Genomic DNA, 17412 nt, shown 5'->3' on the forward strand with positions numbered 1-17412 from the left:
CAGGAAGAAGGAATTGACTATAATGAGATCTTCTCTCCAGTTGTAAAGCATTCTTCTATTCGGATCTTACTAGCTTTGGTGGCGTAGTATAGATTAGAATTGGATCAATTTGGAGGTAAATATAGTATTTCTTCATGGTGATCTTAATGAAGAAATTTATATGACTCAGCTATTAGGGTTTCAAGCTGCAAGAAAGAAAAAGTTGGTGTGTAGACTAAAAAAGTCACTATACGGGTTGAAGCAATCTCCAAGATAATGGTATAGGTGATTCGATAGATTTATGCTCAGCAAGTCATACATAAGGAGCCAGTTTGATCCTTGCGTGTACTATCGCAAGCTTCATGGAGGTGCGTACATTTATTTGTTGTTTTATGTAGATGACATGTTAGTTGCTTCCATTTCTAGATCCGCCATAGATAAATTAAAGATACAGCTTTCAAGCGAGTTTGAAATGAAGGATTTGGGTGAAGCAAAGTGCATTTTGGTGATGGAGATCGATAGAGATAGAGATAATGGTAGAATTTGTTTAACACATGTGGCTTATTTGAAAAAGATGTTACAACGATTCAATGTCAGTATGAAGACAAAGCCAGTCAGTGTACCTTTGGGAACCCATTTGAAACTTTCAGCTGGTCTTTCGCTAAAGTCAGTTGAAGATAGAGAGTTGATGTCGAAGACTCCTTATGCAAGCACAGTGGGAAGTTTAATGTATGAAAGCACAGTTAGCATGGTTTCTCGATACGTGCATGACCCGGGTCCGGGTCATTAGGATGCTGTGAGGTGGATATTGAGGTACATTCGAGGTACTCTTAATGTTGGTTTAATGTTTGAGCGGGATACTAGTGGTGGGCAGTTATGCATTGGATATGTAGATTCTGACTATGCTGGAGATTTGGACAAGCGTCGATCGACAACAGGGTATGTGTTCACTTTGACCCGTGCGCCGGTGTGTTGGAGATGTATCTTGTAGTCTACAGTTGCTTTGTCGACGACAGAGGCAGAGTATATGGAGATTACAGGGGTTGTTAAGGAGGCAATATGGCTTTAAGGACTTTTGGATGACCTTGGTGTTTCGTAGCGGTCTGCCACCATTCATTATGATAGCATGAGTGTTATCTATTTGGTGAAGAATCAACTTTTCCATACAAAGACGAAGCACATTGACGTTCACTATCACTTCGTCTGGTATGTTCTTGAAGATGGGAATGTTGAGCTTGTGAAGGTCCACACCAAAGACAACCCAACAGATATGCTCACGAAGGTGGTCCCTAGCAGCAAGTTTGATCACTGTAAAAACTTGTTGTAGATTTGTGCTTGTTGAGGCCTGTTAAGGACATTTGGAGGAACTACGGACGGCTTGATCCCTTGGGAGAAAAGGTACATAGGCAACCATATTGGTGCAGCCGGATTTGGAGAGACGACACATTAGTGCTCTTGTTGGTGTCGGCTCAGTTTTGGGAACACTTCGCCGAGGTGAAGAATTGTTGAACGAGACTTCGTGAAAAATTCTCTCTGGTCGGCCGACTGATCAACATAAGCAGTCGACCGAAAATCATGCACAGCAGTAGGTGGAAAATTCTCTCTGGTCGGTCAACCGAACATATGTATCGGTCGACCGATCAACGAGAAAATAGTTTCCTATTCTATTTTGGATTTAGGGTTTATATATTAGAAGGGCGTGGCTGATGTGAATATAAGTGTTTTTTAGAGCTGATTGAGCACTTTGAGAGGGAGATTCTTTGAATGTGAGTGAAATCTTGTTGGTAAGGGTTAGTTTGATTGTTTGAGAGTTGTAACCCATTGTATTTCTCCTCCATAAAGTGAAATCTCCCCATCCTCTTCCTGTTGACGTAGGCAACTTGCCGAACCACATAATTCTCTGTGTTTGCGAATGATCTTAGCTGTTTATATTGTGGATTGTGCTCGTTGTGTTCTTTGTGCATTGCTTACCGACATGTTGTGGATTGAGTCCGTTTCCGTTGAGTGTAACAGTTGCTTGTGGAGAGAATAAGTGGCTGGAGTTCCCAGATGTTGGTGCCTTTGATGAGGCAATATTGACGGCGGTCTTGGCGCCGGTTCTTGAAGATTATGAGGGATCAAAGAGGAAGAAGGAGAGGAATCCGGCAAACATGGGGAAGAGGTTGAGGATATTGCACTTGCTATAAATTCTCCTAAAGCAGAGGTCTTGGCTTGAACTTGGGATGATGGAATTTGTTTTAGTTAGAGCAGCTTGAGAAGCAAGTAAAACTGTAGGAGGAGAATATGAGGATTGAGAGAGGAAGGAGATGATCTTTTTCTCCATTGCGTCTTATTTGTTTTAGTGGCATGGGATAGAGAGAGCTCCCAATTGAGGGAGAGGGTGAATGGATTTGTTAACTTAATTGCTAATAAATCATCCCAATTTTATTTACTTGTTTCTTAAACTTCTAGTTGCAGTTATTTTCCCTATGATTTGCTTTTGCTGCACACTGGTTTAAAATTTGGAGGGAACTAAAATTTTTCCCTCCAAAACTCATTTCAAATCATCACAGTGACATCATGAAAAAAGAAAGAGAGAGAGAGAGGAAGGGTATTATGGTCTTCATATGTTTTAAACTCTTGGGTTTTGTGTTTTGAGGCTCACAGAATTGTGGTTTTGCTTTTAGGGGTTTTGGGAGTGTTGAAAAAGTTTTGAGTGGGGGAAGAATAGTTGTTATTTTGGGGGATAGAAGCAATTTTCCCAACTTTGAAATTACAATAACAAATATAATGACTAATATACACGTTGAGCCTTCTATGTACTACATATGATCATGAAGTCACCTTTTAGCACTTTTTTAAAGTTATTTTATATGTATTATTTACAAGGAGAAATGTAATCATTATGTCTCCACATGTTGAATCACCAATCTCTATACGTTGAATCAGTAATCAAACAAATAGCCATCCAATCTCTTTAAGTTGAATCAGTATATCTCTATACTTGAATCAGTAATCAAACAAATATCCATCCATTTTCCTTGGAAATATTGAGCCGTCACAGTGAATCTTATCATACTACAAGCATCCAGTTTAGCCTTCTCACCCGTTATGGAACGCAAGTACACAACACAGCAGATTCTACCATACCAATTAACTTCAATTTTATTCTTTTTGCTAATCAAGAGTTTCATCATTCACAATACCAACTCCATTCGAGCAATCATACGTCTATTTATCAGTAGCTGAAGAATATCAGCATGTCTCTTTATTTCTACAAATAGGTGTATGTTTCAGTTTCTAATAAGCCAGATTCAACATAATACTTCAACTATCCAAACACTTGTTCATTTTGCTTTCTTGGACATTTCGTATAGATAACTGAGCCCCACCACAACGGCAGCAACTGCAACTCCAACAGCACTCTGAGCTAAAATCACCCCAGCCTTCACATCACATTTGCTTGCTGAGCCAGCACGACGGGGAGTAAAACCCAGTTCAGAAAGCTTCTTGTGTGATTCTGCATAGTCTCTGAAGAAGGCTTCCTCATCCTGCAAATTCCAAAATATTACCACGAATAACAAAAAGGTTTTTCGATAGGGGTTAATTGTGGAGAGACCACCTATAATTATCACCCAACATCGGCGACCCCCTGTACTCTCATTGGTGCGGATAGAACCCCTGTACTCAGTGCAAATAGACCCCCTGAGGGAATTTTTGTCAACTCTTAAACGAGGGGGAAAAAAAGTTCGTTCAGGGGTTTATCCGCACCAACACAGAACTACAGGGGGCCTATCCGCAATTGGTCTATAGCGCATAGGGTCTATCCTCAATTAACCCTTTTCGATATTAGTTCCTTAGATATTTAATATCTTGAAATTACTCCCTCAAATCACTTAAATTGGATTTTAATCCCTAACCCCTATATCTTTTTTCGTGACAACCTGAGTCCTATAACTTGTTACTGTTATTCTTGATTTAAGGGATTAATTTGAAAAACTTAAAAGAATTGAGGGACCTAATAACTATTTCAATGATTTGAGGGACTCATTTTGAAACAGTTCAATAGGAATTGAGGGATCTAATGGCAATTTCAATGAATTGAGAAACTAATTTGAAAATATATTAAAGATTTACCTTTTAAGGGACCGATATCTAAAAATCCCACATAAAATGTTTGCGTAAAGAACAAATGTTACTAATGATTTATAAGAATTACAGAAATTTCTCCTGAGTTTTTAAAACTGATACTTATCCTACCTTTCATTGCTCTTCAATATAATAACTTTAAGCATGTTTTATGGAAGTATGGATTATCATATCATATGATCACAACTTTTGCATCCATGTTAAGTTTGTATAAATTGAAACAAATAGTACAAACTGTCACTTTTGAAACTTCAAGGGGATTTACCGTGAATCCTATAAAATTTAGGGCTTTTCCTTTAAGCTACCCCAATTTTTTTCTGAAGGAAATGAAAATAAAACATAAAATTATACACAATGCATAGCTTGGCAGTTGGTATTGTTACCTTAGCATACAGCTCGACATAATGTCTGAAGACAGGATCCTCAAGTAAAGTCTTATCAGTAGGGAGCTTCAGAAGGCCCTCAGATTCATTCTTCAACAATTCTCTGAGAAATTCAAAGGTTTAAGCATATGATTTTTAAATGCAATAAGATTCAATCAAATTTAGTACGGCACGCATTGGTCTTACACAAAGTAGGAATTGTCAAATTTGAGAGGATCTTTGGTCCAGGAACCATCAAATCCTGACCTCTCAGGATGAGCTTTTCCCTAAATTCTCAAAATAAAACAGTAAAGATTTTGGTATCTTAAGAGTGAATTGGTTTGAATATGTTGTGAATATTGATACCAGAGTGTGGCCACCAGATAACGCCACAATATCCTTGTCTGAGAGGCCCATACGGTAGAAAACATCCCTCAGATGTTGATGGCCTAAAACAAAATATAAAATATACAAGCTGATAGTGCTCTTCTATAAAATCACTATGCTTATGATAAATATTAGATAGTTATGTGCATGCAGATGAATCTCCACAATAAAAATCAAAGATCACGTGTATAAACACTATATAAACGTCCCTTTCAAAAAATTACAAAAATGCATCAATACTATGTGTATGTTTTATGCAGTTGTCCACAATATCCCATATGCATATGGTTTCATTCACGAATTGGATACCGGATGGATATTTGTGCAAGCAAGAGAGAGAGAGAGAGAGGAACGAAATAGCATACGAGCTAACTATAAGCACCTTTTTATGGAATTTAAGTACATGAAATAGCCATAAGACATGTATTAATACCTGGCTAGGAGCAAGCAGAAGATACCAAATGGTATACCAAATGGTAGGGTACTTTTCAGCACAACCTGTTTTAGTTAATAAATTAAATGGAGCTAGTACCAATTTGTTTGGTGGGTTTGTTAAGATAGATTGTGTAGTTGTACTTGTCCATATTTTTCGCTAGGCAACAATTGTTAAGAAAATAGGAATATACATTTCCCTAAGGGCAGAGAAATAATTTGGGAAAGAAGGAAATATCTCAAAAGTAGAAACCTACTGACAATCAAGTGGAGGGTAGACTCATGGCTCTACATATGATTTGAGGATATAGAAGCAAATAGCAAAATTTGGGAAAAAATTTTTTTTTTAAAAAGGATGCGGGAATATATATAATATATATATATATATATATATATATATATATATATATATATATATATATATATATAATATATATATATATATTATATATATATATATATATATCAAATTGTAGTATGTCAATCATCAGAAGAAGAAAAAATACAGTAGAGCAACCACCAATTTATATGTGGTTGTCACCTTAGGGCTTTCCGGGGATACTTAATCAACAATTTAGTATCCGCTTATAAGCATAAAATGAAATCGAGAGCACCCAAAATTAATATAGAATCTCATTTGCATGGACATGACATGGAAGCAACCTTGTCTTATCTTGCGAGTGTCGGTGGAGGACCTGTTATACACAATCTTCATCAGTGGTTAGTCGCTTGTAGCATTTTATCTTATGCCCAAGAGAACTCTAGAAGACATTTACTTAAACGGTCAACATCAAGTTGCATCTAGCAGAAAAAGTTCTTTAGTGGACATTTTTCCAACAGAACATATGATATCGAAGAAGCAATCTACAAACCATACATTTAATTGAGATTTGTTGGGCAATATTTCCAGAATAGAAAAAATAGAAAGTGCAAGGAAATGTCATTACCTACTACAACAGACACAAAGGCATCTATGTTGCATGAACACTTCACCGTGAAGGTGTAGCATACCCAATACCCCTTGGACACTTCTTGAATATATATGCACACATTTATTCAAACGTGTGCTTAATAATATAATAGATGTTCTAATTTAAAACATTTGCCATACAATTTTTGAACATATATCCAACACTGCACGTCCACTTTCTGAACGACAAGGGTCGGGTTCATTTCATCACATATTCAGTTCAGAATTATGATTTTCGAGGGCCGTATGTGTATCTAGTGCGAAGACGAATTGTACTCCAATTTATAATATACATAATGAAACAAACATAAACGTCATATGAATTTTGATTCTCATACTATGTGATTGAAAAACAATATTGTCTCATGTAAATTATTAATTTCAACATATATGTGTGTGTTCCTGTACCCTATATTTTACAAATTTTCTGTGTCTCGTGCCCGAATACGTACCCGTACCCTTACCCTCTGAACTGTTGTGCGCAGCGGAAATTTCGGCAGCACTTCGGCAGCACAACAAGAGAGATTAGATCGATAAGAATTCTCGTTTCTCAAAGGAAATAAGAATCTGAAGCGGATATCTCATCAAAGTGAGATACCGGCTCTTCCTCTCATCAGTTCTAGGACTGACCTGTCGAGGGATCCTACAAGCTAATACAAATCACGACAAGAACACAAATTTTACGTGGTTCGGCAACTAGCCTACGTCCACGGGGCAAGGAGGGGGGAGATCTACTATTAGAGGGAGAGATACAACTAGGGTTTACAATCTCACAAACCCTAAACCCTCTCAAACAAACTCTCAAATCCCTCTTACAAAATCTCTCTCAAAAGAAACAAAAAAGGACTGCACTTTCTCTCTCCCGCAGCCGCTGAAGCAAATCCCAGACTTGCACTGTAGCCGCACAAGAGAAACCGAAAAAATTCCTGCCTTGCTCCTCTGCACACTTTTTCAGCCGTAAAAATCAATCCCCAGCTCTCTGCACAAAACCCTAGGGACAATTATTGTTCCTTTATATAGCCTGCAGTCGGGTGGGCCGGCTTCTCCTTTGTTCACGCGGAAACAACCACAGGCCGGCTTCTCCTTTGTTCACGCGGAAACAACCACACATGGGTGGGTCCCATGTCCCCCATATCACAATTCTCCACCTCGGTGAAGTTTTCTCAAAACTGAGCCGACACCAAAGCAACCAAATGTCCCACTTGTTGTGACCAGTACGAACGCAATCCACAACAAGTCGAGAATCCTAACGAGAGTCCAAACAATCTCACCCCCATCAAAATCAACTAATCCAAACCAGCTGCATCTGAAAGACTGCCTACGTATCCTCTTGCTCAAGGAATCAAGCCGAACGTAGTTCACCCAAATGGGTGGGTGAGATTGTTTGGACAACAAGAGAGATTAGATCGATAAGAATTCTCGTTTCTCAAAGGAAATAAGAATCTGAAGCGGATATCTCATCAAAGTGAGATACCGGCTCTTCCTCTCATCAGTTCTAGGACTGACCTGTCGAGGGATCCTACAAGCTATTACAAATCACGACAAGAACATAAATTTTACGTGGTTCGGCAACTAGCCTACGTCCACGGGGCAAGGAGGGGGAGATCTACTATTAGAGGGAGAGATACAACTAGGGTTTACAATCTCACATGAACAATATCATAACAGGAAAGAAACAAACAAAAACATAATAGGATCAAATGCAATGGTAAACCTTGTTTGGCATCCGGAAGACGCCCTTCTTTAGGACAGACAGAAGAATCCTGAACAAGAAGGAAAACACTTAAATTAGTATATTATATCCAATATGATCTTCAGAAATTTGCAAAGAAATGTCTGCTAACATACCCTCCTTCCAGGAACGAAATCAATAGTCGGTCCTCCCGTAACCTCTACAGCAACAACTCCAGCAAGCTGGAATAAAATGATGTTCAAAATCAGAGAAAAAACATACTTGCATAATCAGGATTAATATTCACAACAACAACCTCTTTCTATCAACATCATTTTAACTTTTTCACGGATATCAAGTTAACTGTTACGTTACGCAATGTCAGGATTGATGTTGACGTCTACAACCACATTATATCAACATCATTTTAGCTTTTTCACGGCTATCCAGAAGACAGTTATATATACGATATAGTTAAGCATTGGAAAAGAATCACACGTGGAAGAGAGTTCAAAATCTAAACCATACGTTGGCTATAATTTTAAATCAAATTTTCATGAAATTTTTAATTGATATTATAAAACCCGTTCAAAGGTCCTCCCTGACATGAGCAGGGAAAAAACAAATGATTTAGTGAGCTTGAATCAGTAATGACCAACACAGTAGACAAGCAGATTTAAAATGTGACATCAACCTTCACTACAATTATTAATCAACGAATATAAGGTAAGTACTCTGCTTGAATCATCATATCACATCCACTGTGAGACTTTTACATAATATACATGGTGATGTCACATGCCCAACTTTTTTAAAAGTGAATGAAGAAAAAGAAAAAGAACAACATTAATGAAGCAAATGATCAAAGGCAACATTAAGTAATGAACAGATAACGTGGAGGAAGATCTAGCCCAACGAGCCTGCTCAGCACAATTCAATACTAACTCTTAATTGTGTGGAAAATAGGCTGTAGCGAGATGCAAGCAGAATTTAAACCCTTGCCCTCTAGGCTCTAGCACACTGCTAAACGGCTATATCATTATGCTACAATGGCACTAGCCATGGCTCAAATCTGACAGAGAGTCAGCAACAAGTATGGCATAGGAACCTAATACTTAAACATTTAGAAGCCTATGCAGGTCCAACTTGAGAACAGGAGAGTGCTAAGAAAATCTTTAAATGTTATCCGTAGGAAAAGCTTAATCAGTTCAATACTATGTTTGCATAGATTTAGGAACCTGTTGCAAAGGAAAAGCATCAACTCTTTCGGACTAGTGAAGTGAAAATGTCTAGCTCTATCAATTTAATGATGTTTCATGTTTCTTGTTATCATAAAAACTAAATCTGTCCATAATGTTTTACCTAAATATATATCAATTAGGAATCATACTTCAAATCTCTTACACCCAATGAACTGGAAAAAAAAAAGACAGTTAACAAGTGTTCAATTCATCCTAAAGTTTTGATTATGCTAAAGGAATTTACTGTTCTAACCCATTTTTCTTGAATTTATATAGAAGCTACCAGTTACATTTTTTTTTTGTGTGACCGTCTTTATCTGTGCATCAAGAGGTGAATCCAATTCAACAATTATCTAACCCTTCTTTACATTTCCAGTCTAAAGGACTGGTCTTACATGATTATTGCAAGTCCGTCTCTGTCCATAGTTTCTTTGGCAACCATATTACATCTTTTCTAGAACCTTCACTATGTACCCAACCACGTTTACAAGAAATAACAAAATCTTCTCACATCATCACCTTTAAGAGCATATCCCATGACTAAACTACCTCTTTGAAGAGCAAGGCTCTGAAAATGGAAGGATCCATTAAACCTCATTGCATTAAATTCTCAGAGCACAGGAACCAGTTGTTAGATGAGGGACAATAGAATTAGAGTAAAGGAAGAGTGTAAGTGCACGTTTTTTTTCCTGGTGGGTGGGTTTTTTTTTTGGTTGGGGGGGGGGGGGTGGGGGTGGGGGGTTCTGTTAAACTATGGGCAATTGCGCACTATGTTTGATGTACTTCCGTCTTACTCCTATTATATCCTGTCATATAATCAAGCATTCAATTATCATTAATTCATCAAAGTGTTTCCGTCATTCTCATCGTCTTATAATCCTGAATCCCGATGATACTTCAAAACTCATCATTGAAGTCATTTTCTTATGTTGCACATGCCCTAAAATGGTTATGCTTGTGTAACCACTTACCACTATTGGTCATGACCACTAAGCTACAACTGTACATTACAATATCGTGCCTCCTAGTTCGCACATAAAGTTGTACATAAACTATAAAGTAATGTAGCAATATTTCAAAGTCTTAGTGCATAATACTAAAGACATAGAACTTCATTTATCTATGGTCAAAACTTTCATGAGATCCATTTTATCATAAACTATAGAATAGATGTGTAGCTAAATATGCTTGCTTACATAAAGAAAACTTCAGTACCTCAACTATGCTTTGTTTACATAAAGAAAACTTCAATATGTCACTGCATTTTTATTCATCTATTTGGGAGGGTAAAAATAGAAAAAGAATATTATACAAGATAGATTTGAGAATACACTGCAAACGTTTAATAAATAGAGAAATGTTCAATATTAGCTATATGCTAGTTCGTTGATGAGTAGTAATGAATTTTGAGTGTAAAATAATTACGACAAACTCCCTTCATTGAGATGATAAACTCAACCAATAACATCAACTATCTTAACTATCCTGCCATCAATGGCTTTTGACTAATGTTTTTTGTTATAACATTTTTCATCATATGAATGTTTGATGTTTATTTCATTCTTAAAGTATATCTCATTGACCCTACTCAACAGAATATGATAGGCTCCCATAGTTATAACATGAACAGTTAACTCTTTTTCTTAAGGTATATGCATTCTTGAAAAGCAACATAGCTTTCAACCATGTATATAAAATTGAGAAAGTTAAAGATCCAAATACCTGATAAAGATCTGCATATGTAATCTTAGGATGTCTTGCCTTAATTGGCTCTGTTATCAGAAGAGAACACAGTATCAGCAACCATGCATTGACTTCAATAGGTTTATTGCATTGCACAAACATGTAGTTGAAAAAAATATTTAATGAATCATGTAACTACACTTCAAGATCCAGACGAGAACTAAACAGGCATATCTATTAAAGATTCACAAAATAATGAAAAATCAGACAAAGAAGCACATGATTTCAAAATTTAATATATTCTCACTCATAAAACGGTCCTAACAACCATGAACAAAGGACACGGGCATGACATGGATTTATACGGGACAAAGGAATACTTAAAAAGGCAGTACATGGAAGCACGAAATATAATACTAAAAAACTTCATAATGATAATAAAGAAAAAGTTCATAGAGACATGCATATATAGTCATTTCTATGCATTCAGGAGCCCAGAGTCCAGACAACAATTTCTAATATTATAAGCATACGATGAGTGCAAAAAGTAAATGATGCTAAAAACGTTAACCTCCATATTTTATGAATTTGCAAAAATAACAGGCGTTGATTCTTTATTGTATATAAAAACCAATCGAAGTTATAAATGAATCAACATTTCTTTTCTACTGAACTATAGCATATATGTGTATAAACAAAAGTAAATAAATATCTAAAAAAATATAATGTGAACAAAGAAGTGTATAGCTAACATGACATCAGTACAAAAGTGTACAATAAGTCTCTCAAGTTAAAACATGAATTAAGATTGAGGACAAACTAGAGAAGTGTTGCATGTATACATGAAGTTCCCAAGAAAGTCTTGGCGTCTGACAAAGGTGGCTTCTTCACAATAGAAGAATTTGTGCAATGTAAGAACAGTCACAGGTAGATCATATCCATAAACATATTTGAGTTCCAAATTACGATGTTGAAATAGCAAGTGAAACATTTACAAGTTATTCTGAACTTTTTGTAATTATATACATGAAATACCTTAGACGAAAATAACAAGTCTCTGTAGTACTAAATGCAAAGTAACTTGACTCCATCACCATTAAGTATTTAAATAATTTATAAAAAAAAATACCTAATACCTTTTAATAGTGATTTCTTTCTTTTCTGCTTGTCGCGAAGGAAAAAAAAAGCAACATGCAAAAGACATATCTATCCATGAGGACAAAAAGCTCAAAGATACACGGATTGATGGAATAGCTTACCTAAAAGATCAATAGCTATCTTCAAGCCAGCATTTGCACCATGAGTATATTCTTCTTCCAACCTAATAGAGCCATTTGGGCCACCAGTTTTTGTGTTTACATCATAAGTGCCAGCATCATGCCATCTGCAAGAAAAAAAAACAGAAACTCTCTTTAGAATCCTGTTGAATTTAAAGAAGTATCGTTTAGAATTAAAAAGGATTGGCAATTCCAATTGTTTAAAAATATAGGAATCAAGAATTTTCCTAGAGAAATCTAGACAGAAACAGTGTCTCTACAAAAGAGATCCATATTGTAATCATATATAAACAGAAATCATGATAATGTTGAGAAGCTTAAGCAGATAAGAAATAGTATTATTTGCAGCCCAACCATCATGCTCCATGATAGACTTCTTTTTGAAACATGAATTTAAAACAAAGTATGCATCAATTGTAGATTTTGACCCCTGTTCTCCAATCAGGAGGCTCCAACATGAAACAAACCAGGTAGCTATGTTCAGACAACTAGGGTAACTCAGGCTGCAATTTATATCATCATGAGTATACTCAGAAATTGTGTATGACTGGATACACTGCACGATTGACAGTCATTTGCTTTTAAAAGCTTGCCGAAGGGCACGAACGTAATGGTTGAAGAAATGATGTAGAACACTTAGCAGACACGTTTATGTCAAAGTGGGACAGTCGCAAGCCCAAATGCGGGCCTGGTCGAAGAAAATAACTTGTTTCGAAGAAACGGCCGTAACTTTCAAACCGTACGTCGGAATTGGACGAATTATATATGAAAATCGACTATCTCGACGAGACAGAGCCATCTAAACCCACCCCTTCGGGTTCGGTTTGCGTTCTCAGTTTCGCCAAATTCCTTACGGTTTGAGAGATATTTGCATTTTTATCCGTTTTTTACTATTTTTAGTAATATTTTAGGAGTCTGTTTTGTTTAGGAAACAAATCCGATTTGATCTCAGATTTGACCGGAGGACTTTCCTAATCATAAGGAGTCTTTTTAGGAGTTTTAATGTTTTAGGAATTCTTTATCATTTTTGGTAAGTTGAGAGTCCTTGTAGGAATTAGAGTCCTTGTAGGAGTCTTATTTCTTTTTCTATTTAAAAAGAGTCTTGTAAGCCCTAGAGATATAACTTTTCATCAATAAAATTTCTCTTTTTTTATATTTTCTTCGTGGATTCGAAGTTCTTCGTGGATTCGAAGATCGTTCTTTGTGGATTCAGAGAACACCCTTGGTGGATTCCGAGGTTATCACTTCCGCGCTGCGTCAATTGGTATCAAGCCATCCGAAACTATATAAACATTCACAAATCTCATATTTTAACTATTTAAGTGGGAGCTAAAAATCTGTCATTATTGTCACCCTTGACATCATAGCATCATTAAACGATCTTCCCATAAAGCAAGTTCATCTCAAGGTGAGACGTCCTGAATTGACAGTAAACTTCATGCAGTTCTCTCATGGAAAGAAATTCCAGTTTCATTAATGGTTTTCTAGCCCACCAAAGCCAGCAAAATAAAAGTATAGCCCTTTTGATCTACATACTAGCAAAACATGATCATTGCCTATTCCATTTCCCATGTCTTAGTACTAGAATTAAATAAATTTAAGCTAGCATCATATGACCCACTCTCTTAACATTATGTAACAAGCAACCAATTCCCAATACTCAAACACCAACAACATTGACCAAGTACCCAAAATTTGTTGGGATAATCTAGACAAATGAAATTGAGAGAATAGTCTAAAGTGGGCTGAGATCCCTTTGTTAAACATAATAAACTAACCCCAACGAATTCAATGATAGTCAAGTAGCACAGTCAAGCGAAAGATCAAACAAAAGTGAGTAAAAATATCCAGCCAGCACTAAATTTTAACTAGCAGCAATACAGTTAAATCGAATATCCATAGTTTACACATAATTTCAGAAACCCAATTCACCAAATTGCAAATCAAACCCAAAAAATAATAATTTATTTTATTCAACCAAAATTCAAGCACACCCAACTAAAAGCAAGCAATACTAACAAGAAACAAAGGGTTCAAATAAAAATTTCCAAACCAACTACTCACGCGAGACGAAGCATGATGGGTGCACAGTTCTTGCTGGAGATGAGAGCTCGAAGGTCCCTGCGAGCCTTCTCGATCTCCTTCAGGTACTCGGCATCAACAACTGGAGCTGCCATTTTTTGTTGTTGTTGTTGTTGTTAGAGATGAGAGAGGAGAGAGAATGGGTATTGGGTTTTATAAGGTGGAGAAGCCAGAGAGAGAATGAGGTGAGATTTTGGGAAGGAATTTGGATTTTCTTTTGGAGGCGTCGAGAAGAGAAAGGAAGGGATCCTTTTGCCTTTTGTTTGTAGGTGAAGATAATGCTTTTGTTTCTATTGGCTGCTCACCCGCTGGCCCTTTTCCCTGATAATCTACTGTACTGCGATACGACCACACCATATTTTGACGTCATCTCTATGGGGGTGGTTAAGGGGCTGTTTGGTTGTTGTTGGTAAAGTTGTGTATTTATGACACAACTTAGAAAGTTGTTGTCCATCTCATCAATTTTACTTTTATACTTTTCTTTGTTTATTTTTTATTCCATTGGAATCATAAATTGCTTGTTTGGTTTGAAAATGTAACTTTAATTATTTGTTTGGAAAGTGTAAAAAGTGGTCCCTACTCAAATGATCATATTGGTTGGAATTATTTTTTATTATTTTTTCCTGACTTCAATGTCAGCTTTCTCCTAAAATCATGTCTTTTTTTATGAAATCACTTTACAAGCCACGTCAGCATATGAAATCACTTTACACTATTTTCACAACTACAAACAAACAATTAAAAGTGATGAAAGCTGACATTGGGACCCACTTTTTTACACTTTCCATCATTTTACATGGTAAAAACATACAACCAATGGTTGTTGTTGGTAAAGTTGTGTATTTATGACACAACTTGGAAAGTTGTTGTCCACCTCATCAATTTACTTTTATACTTTTTCTTTGTTTGTTTTTTATTCCATTTGAATCATAAATTGCTTGTTTGGTTTGTAAATGTAACTTTAATTGTTTGTTTGGAAAGTGTAAAAAGTGGCCCCTACTCAAATGATCATATTGGTTGGAATTATTTTTTATTATTTTTTCCTGACTTCAATGTCAGCTTTCTCCTAAAATCATGTCTTTTTTTATGAAATCACTTTACAAGCCACATCAGCATATGAAATCACTTTACACTATTTTCACAACTACAAACAAACAATTAAAAATGATGAAAGCTGACATTGGGACCCATTTTTTTACACTTTCTATCATTTTACACGGTAAAAACATACAACTAAACAGCCCCTAAAGGATCGAGTGCGAATACCAAGGCGTTCCTATTTGTCTTTGTTTAAAATTATCAAATTCTAATACGAACTCTAATATTCATATAAATAGTTTTTTAAACTCGAATTCGTATACTTGGTATTTTATAAATATTCAGGAATACTTATCGAATATCAAAGTATATTTATTTCACTAAAGAATTTGATTTTTAAGTAATCATAACTAAAAATTATTCCTTTATGATATATGATGTATATATATTTAAATCAAAATTTTCATCAGAAAATAAACTTTAAGATTATTTAACTCTTAAAATTAGTACACAAAACTTAAGTAGAAATGATAAGTGGGTTAAAAATATGACATCATATGTACAAATAATAAGTGATCAAATTTTAAACGAATATTTAATAAACAAACGAATCGAATATACATCTGGTTAAATTCTATTCATTAGTAAACCTGAATACCAAAAAATATTTGTTTAGTGGTAAATGAACTACCGAATCGAATATGGCCGAATAGTTAGTCGAATATTTATCGAACTATTTATTAAATATTTAGTTCATTTCCACCCTTAGCCATCTCTATCAAATCTGAAGTTTCCAGCAAAATATATGAGCTTAATGGCACATAAGTAACGTATATTTCCTGCTTGTCGCACTTAAAAAATAATAATAATTGTTGCACTTAAATATTGGAGGGTTATATTTTGCTGGAAAAAAAATGCTATAGAGTTTCTACTGTTATAATCTAATTAACATCATAACTTTCAAGCTAAAAGATAAAAATATCTCTCTCCAAAATTAAACCCACAACAATTGAAAAACACTTTAACCCACTTTTCTTAGTTCACCCCCAATTTTTACCGCAACTTAAAAATCAACGTTCAAGACTATCCTAAAATTAACCCACAAATTCAATTTTGAAAGTGCTAATGCAGTGAAATCTGAAGAAATTGGTATGGACTTGGATCTTGTAAGGTAACCTCTCCACTGCCTTGATTTAAAATGTGAAATTTGAAATAAATGTGTGTTTTGTATTGAATTGAAAAGTTTTTTCGGGTTTGATGCTAAATAACAGGAACCTCTGTTGACCAATTTCATTGACTTGATTTGTTTCTCTATCTTGAGGAGAAACAGGAGATAGATCTTGGTTAAAATGAAAAGAGGGATGAAAAAGAGTTGAGAGGTCTTCATTATAAATTAGAAGCAACTAAAAAGGATGAACTCCTAACCTAGACACATGAAACTTACATGAAAATCTAATAGAGAATATTCCCTCTTTTATGTAATTGAGGGTACAAACGTGCAACTTTTAGAAATAAAATAGGTCTTTTGCAGCAAAAAAAAAAACTTACTGTATTTATGGGCACAAGTGCAAAATATATGGTATTTAAGTGCAATTAAGCCAAATATATAAACTCATTGTATAAATTTAAAAAATAGGATTTTTGACATAGTTCACCTCCAAATCTTTACTAATTCTAATTAGATCATTAAATCTTCATATTTCTAAACCACACCCAAAGTCTATTTAGTAGTTTTAAATAAGACTAGTATGGTGGACATGCGTTGCACGTGTATTTATTTTTATGTTTATCTTTTGTGATGATACTTTTTATGTGTCTGAACTATCCATCTAATTGGTCATCATGAGTAATTTTAGAAATCTCAAATACAAAAAAGCACCAACCACTTGATGTTTGCTAAGAAAAATTACAGAGATAGCAAGTATAATGGATAATCATGATGCTCGTTTATAGATATATCTATGCTTAAGAAGTTCCCTTTTGAAGATATTTTTACACATGCATTTAATATGGTTAAAAAAATAATCGGTCAATCATTTTATGCATGAGAGAGGCCTTCAAACATGTTAGTTTCAACTCAATGTTAAGTTGAATTAGCACACAAATCTTCTAGTCCGGTGATTAATAAATTGATATTTTTATATGCGTAATTAGTGTTATG

General features: G+C 35.3%; 1 protein-coding gene across 1 annotated transcript; it reads right to left on the reverse strand.

The window, feature by feature from the left end:
- Positions 3098 to 14504, reverse strand: LOC109848456 (probable L-ascorbate peroxidase 4). The gene is made up of 9 exons (XM_020417956.1): positions 14196 to 14504; positions 12114 to 12238; positions 10894 to 10943; positions 8107 to 8172; positions 7973 to 8021; positions 4836 to 4918; positions 4677 to 4756; positions 4491 to 4593; positions 3098 to 3509 (listed from the first exon to the last, which is right to left on the reverse strand). The coding sequence occupies exons 1-9, from the start codon at positions 14306 to 14308 to the stop codon at positions 3306 to 3308; spliced, it is 873 nt and encodes a 290-aa protein (XP_020273545.1). The 5' UTR covers positions 14309 to 14504; the 3' UTR covers positions 3098 to 3305.

The sequence above is a fragment of the Asparagus officinalis genome, chromosome 7 (genome assembly GCF_001876935.1).
Source record: "Asparagus officinalis chromosome 7, Aspof.V1, whole genome shotgun sequence".
Lineage (NCBI taxonomy): Eukaryota > Viridiplantae > Streptophyta > Magnoliopsida > Asparagales > Asparagaceae > Asparagus > Asparagus officinalis.

Coding starts and splice junctions, on each gene's coding strand:
- LOC109848456 (XM_020417956.1), bottom strand. CDS start 14,308: ATGGCAGCTCCAGTTGTTGATGCCGAGTACCTGAAGGAGATCGAGAAG. Junction 12,239..14,195: donor CCCATCATGCTTCGTCTCGC/GTGAGTAGTTGG, acceptor TTTTTCTTGCAG/ATGGCATGATGCTGGCACTT. Junction 4,757..4,835: donor TATCTGGTGGCCACACTCTG/GTATCAATATTC, acceptor TTGAGAATTTAG/GGAAAAGCTCATCCTGAGAG.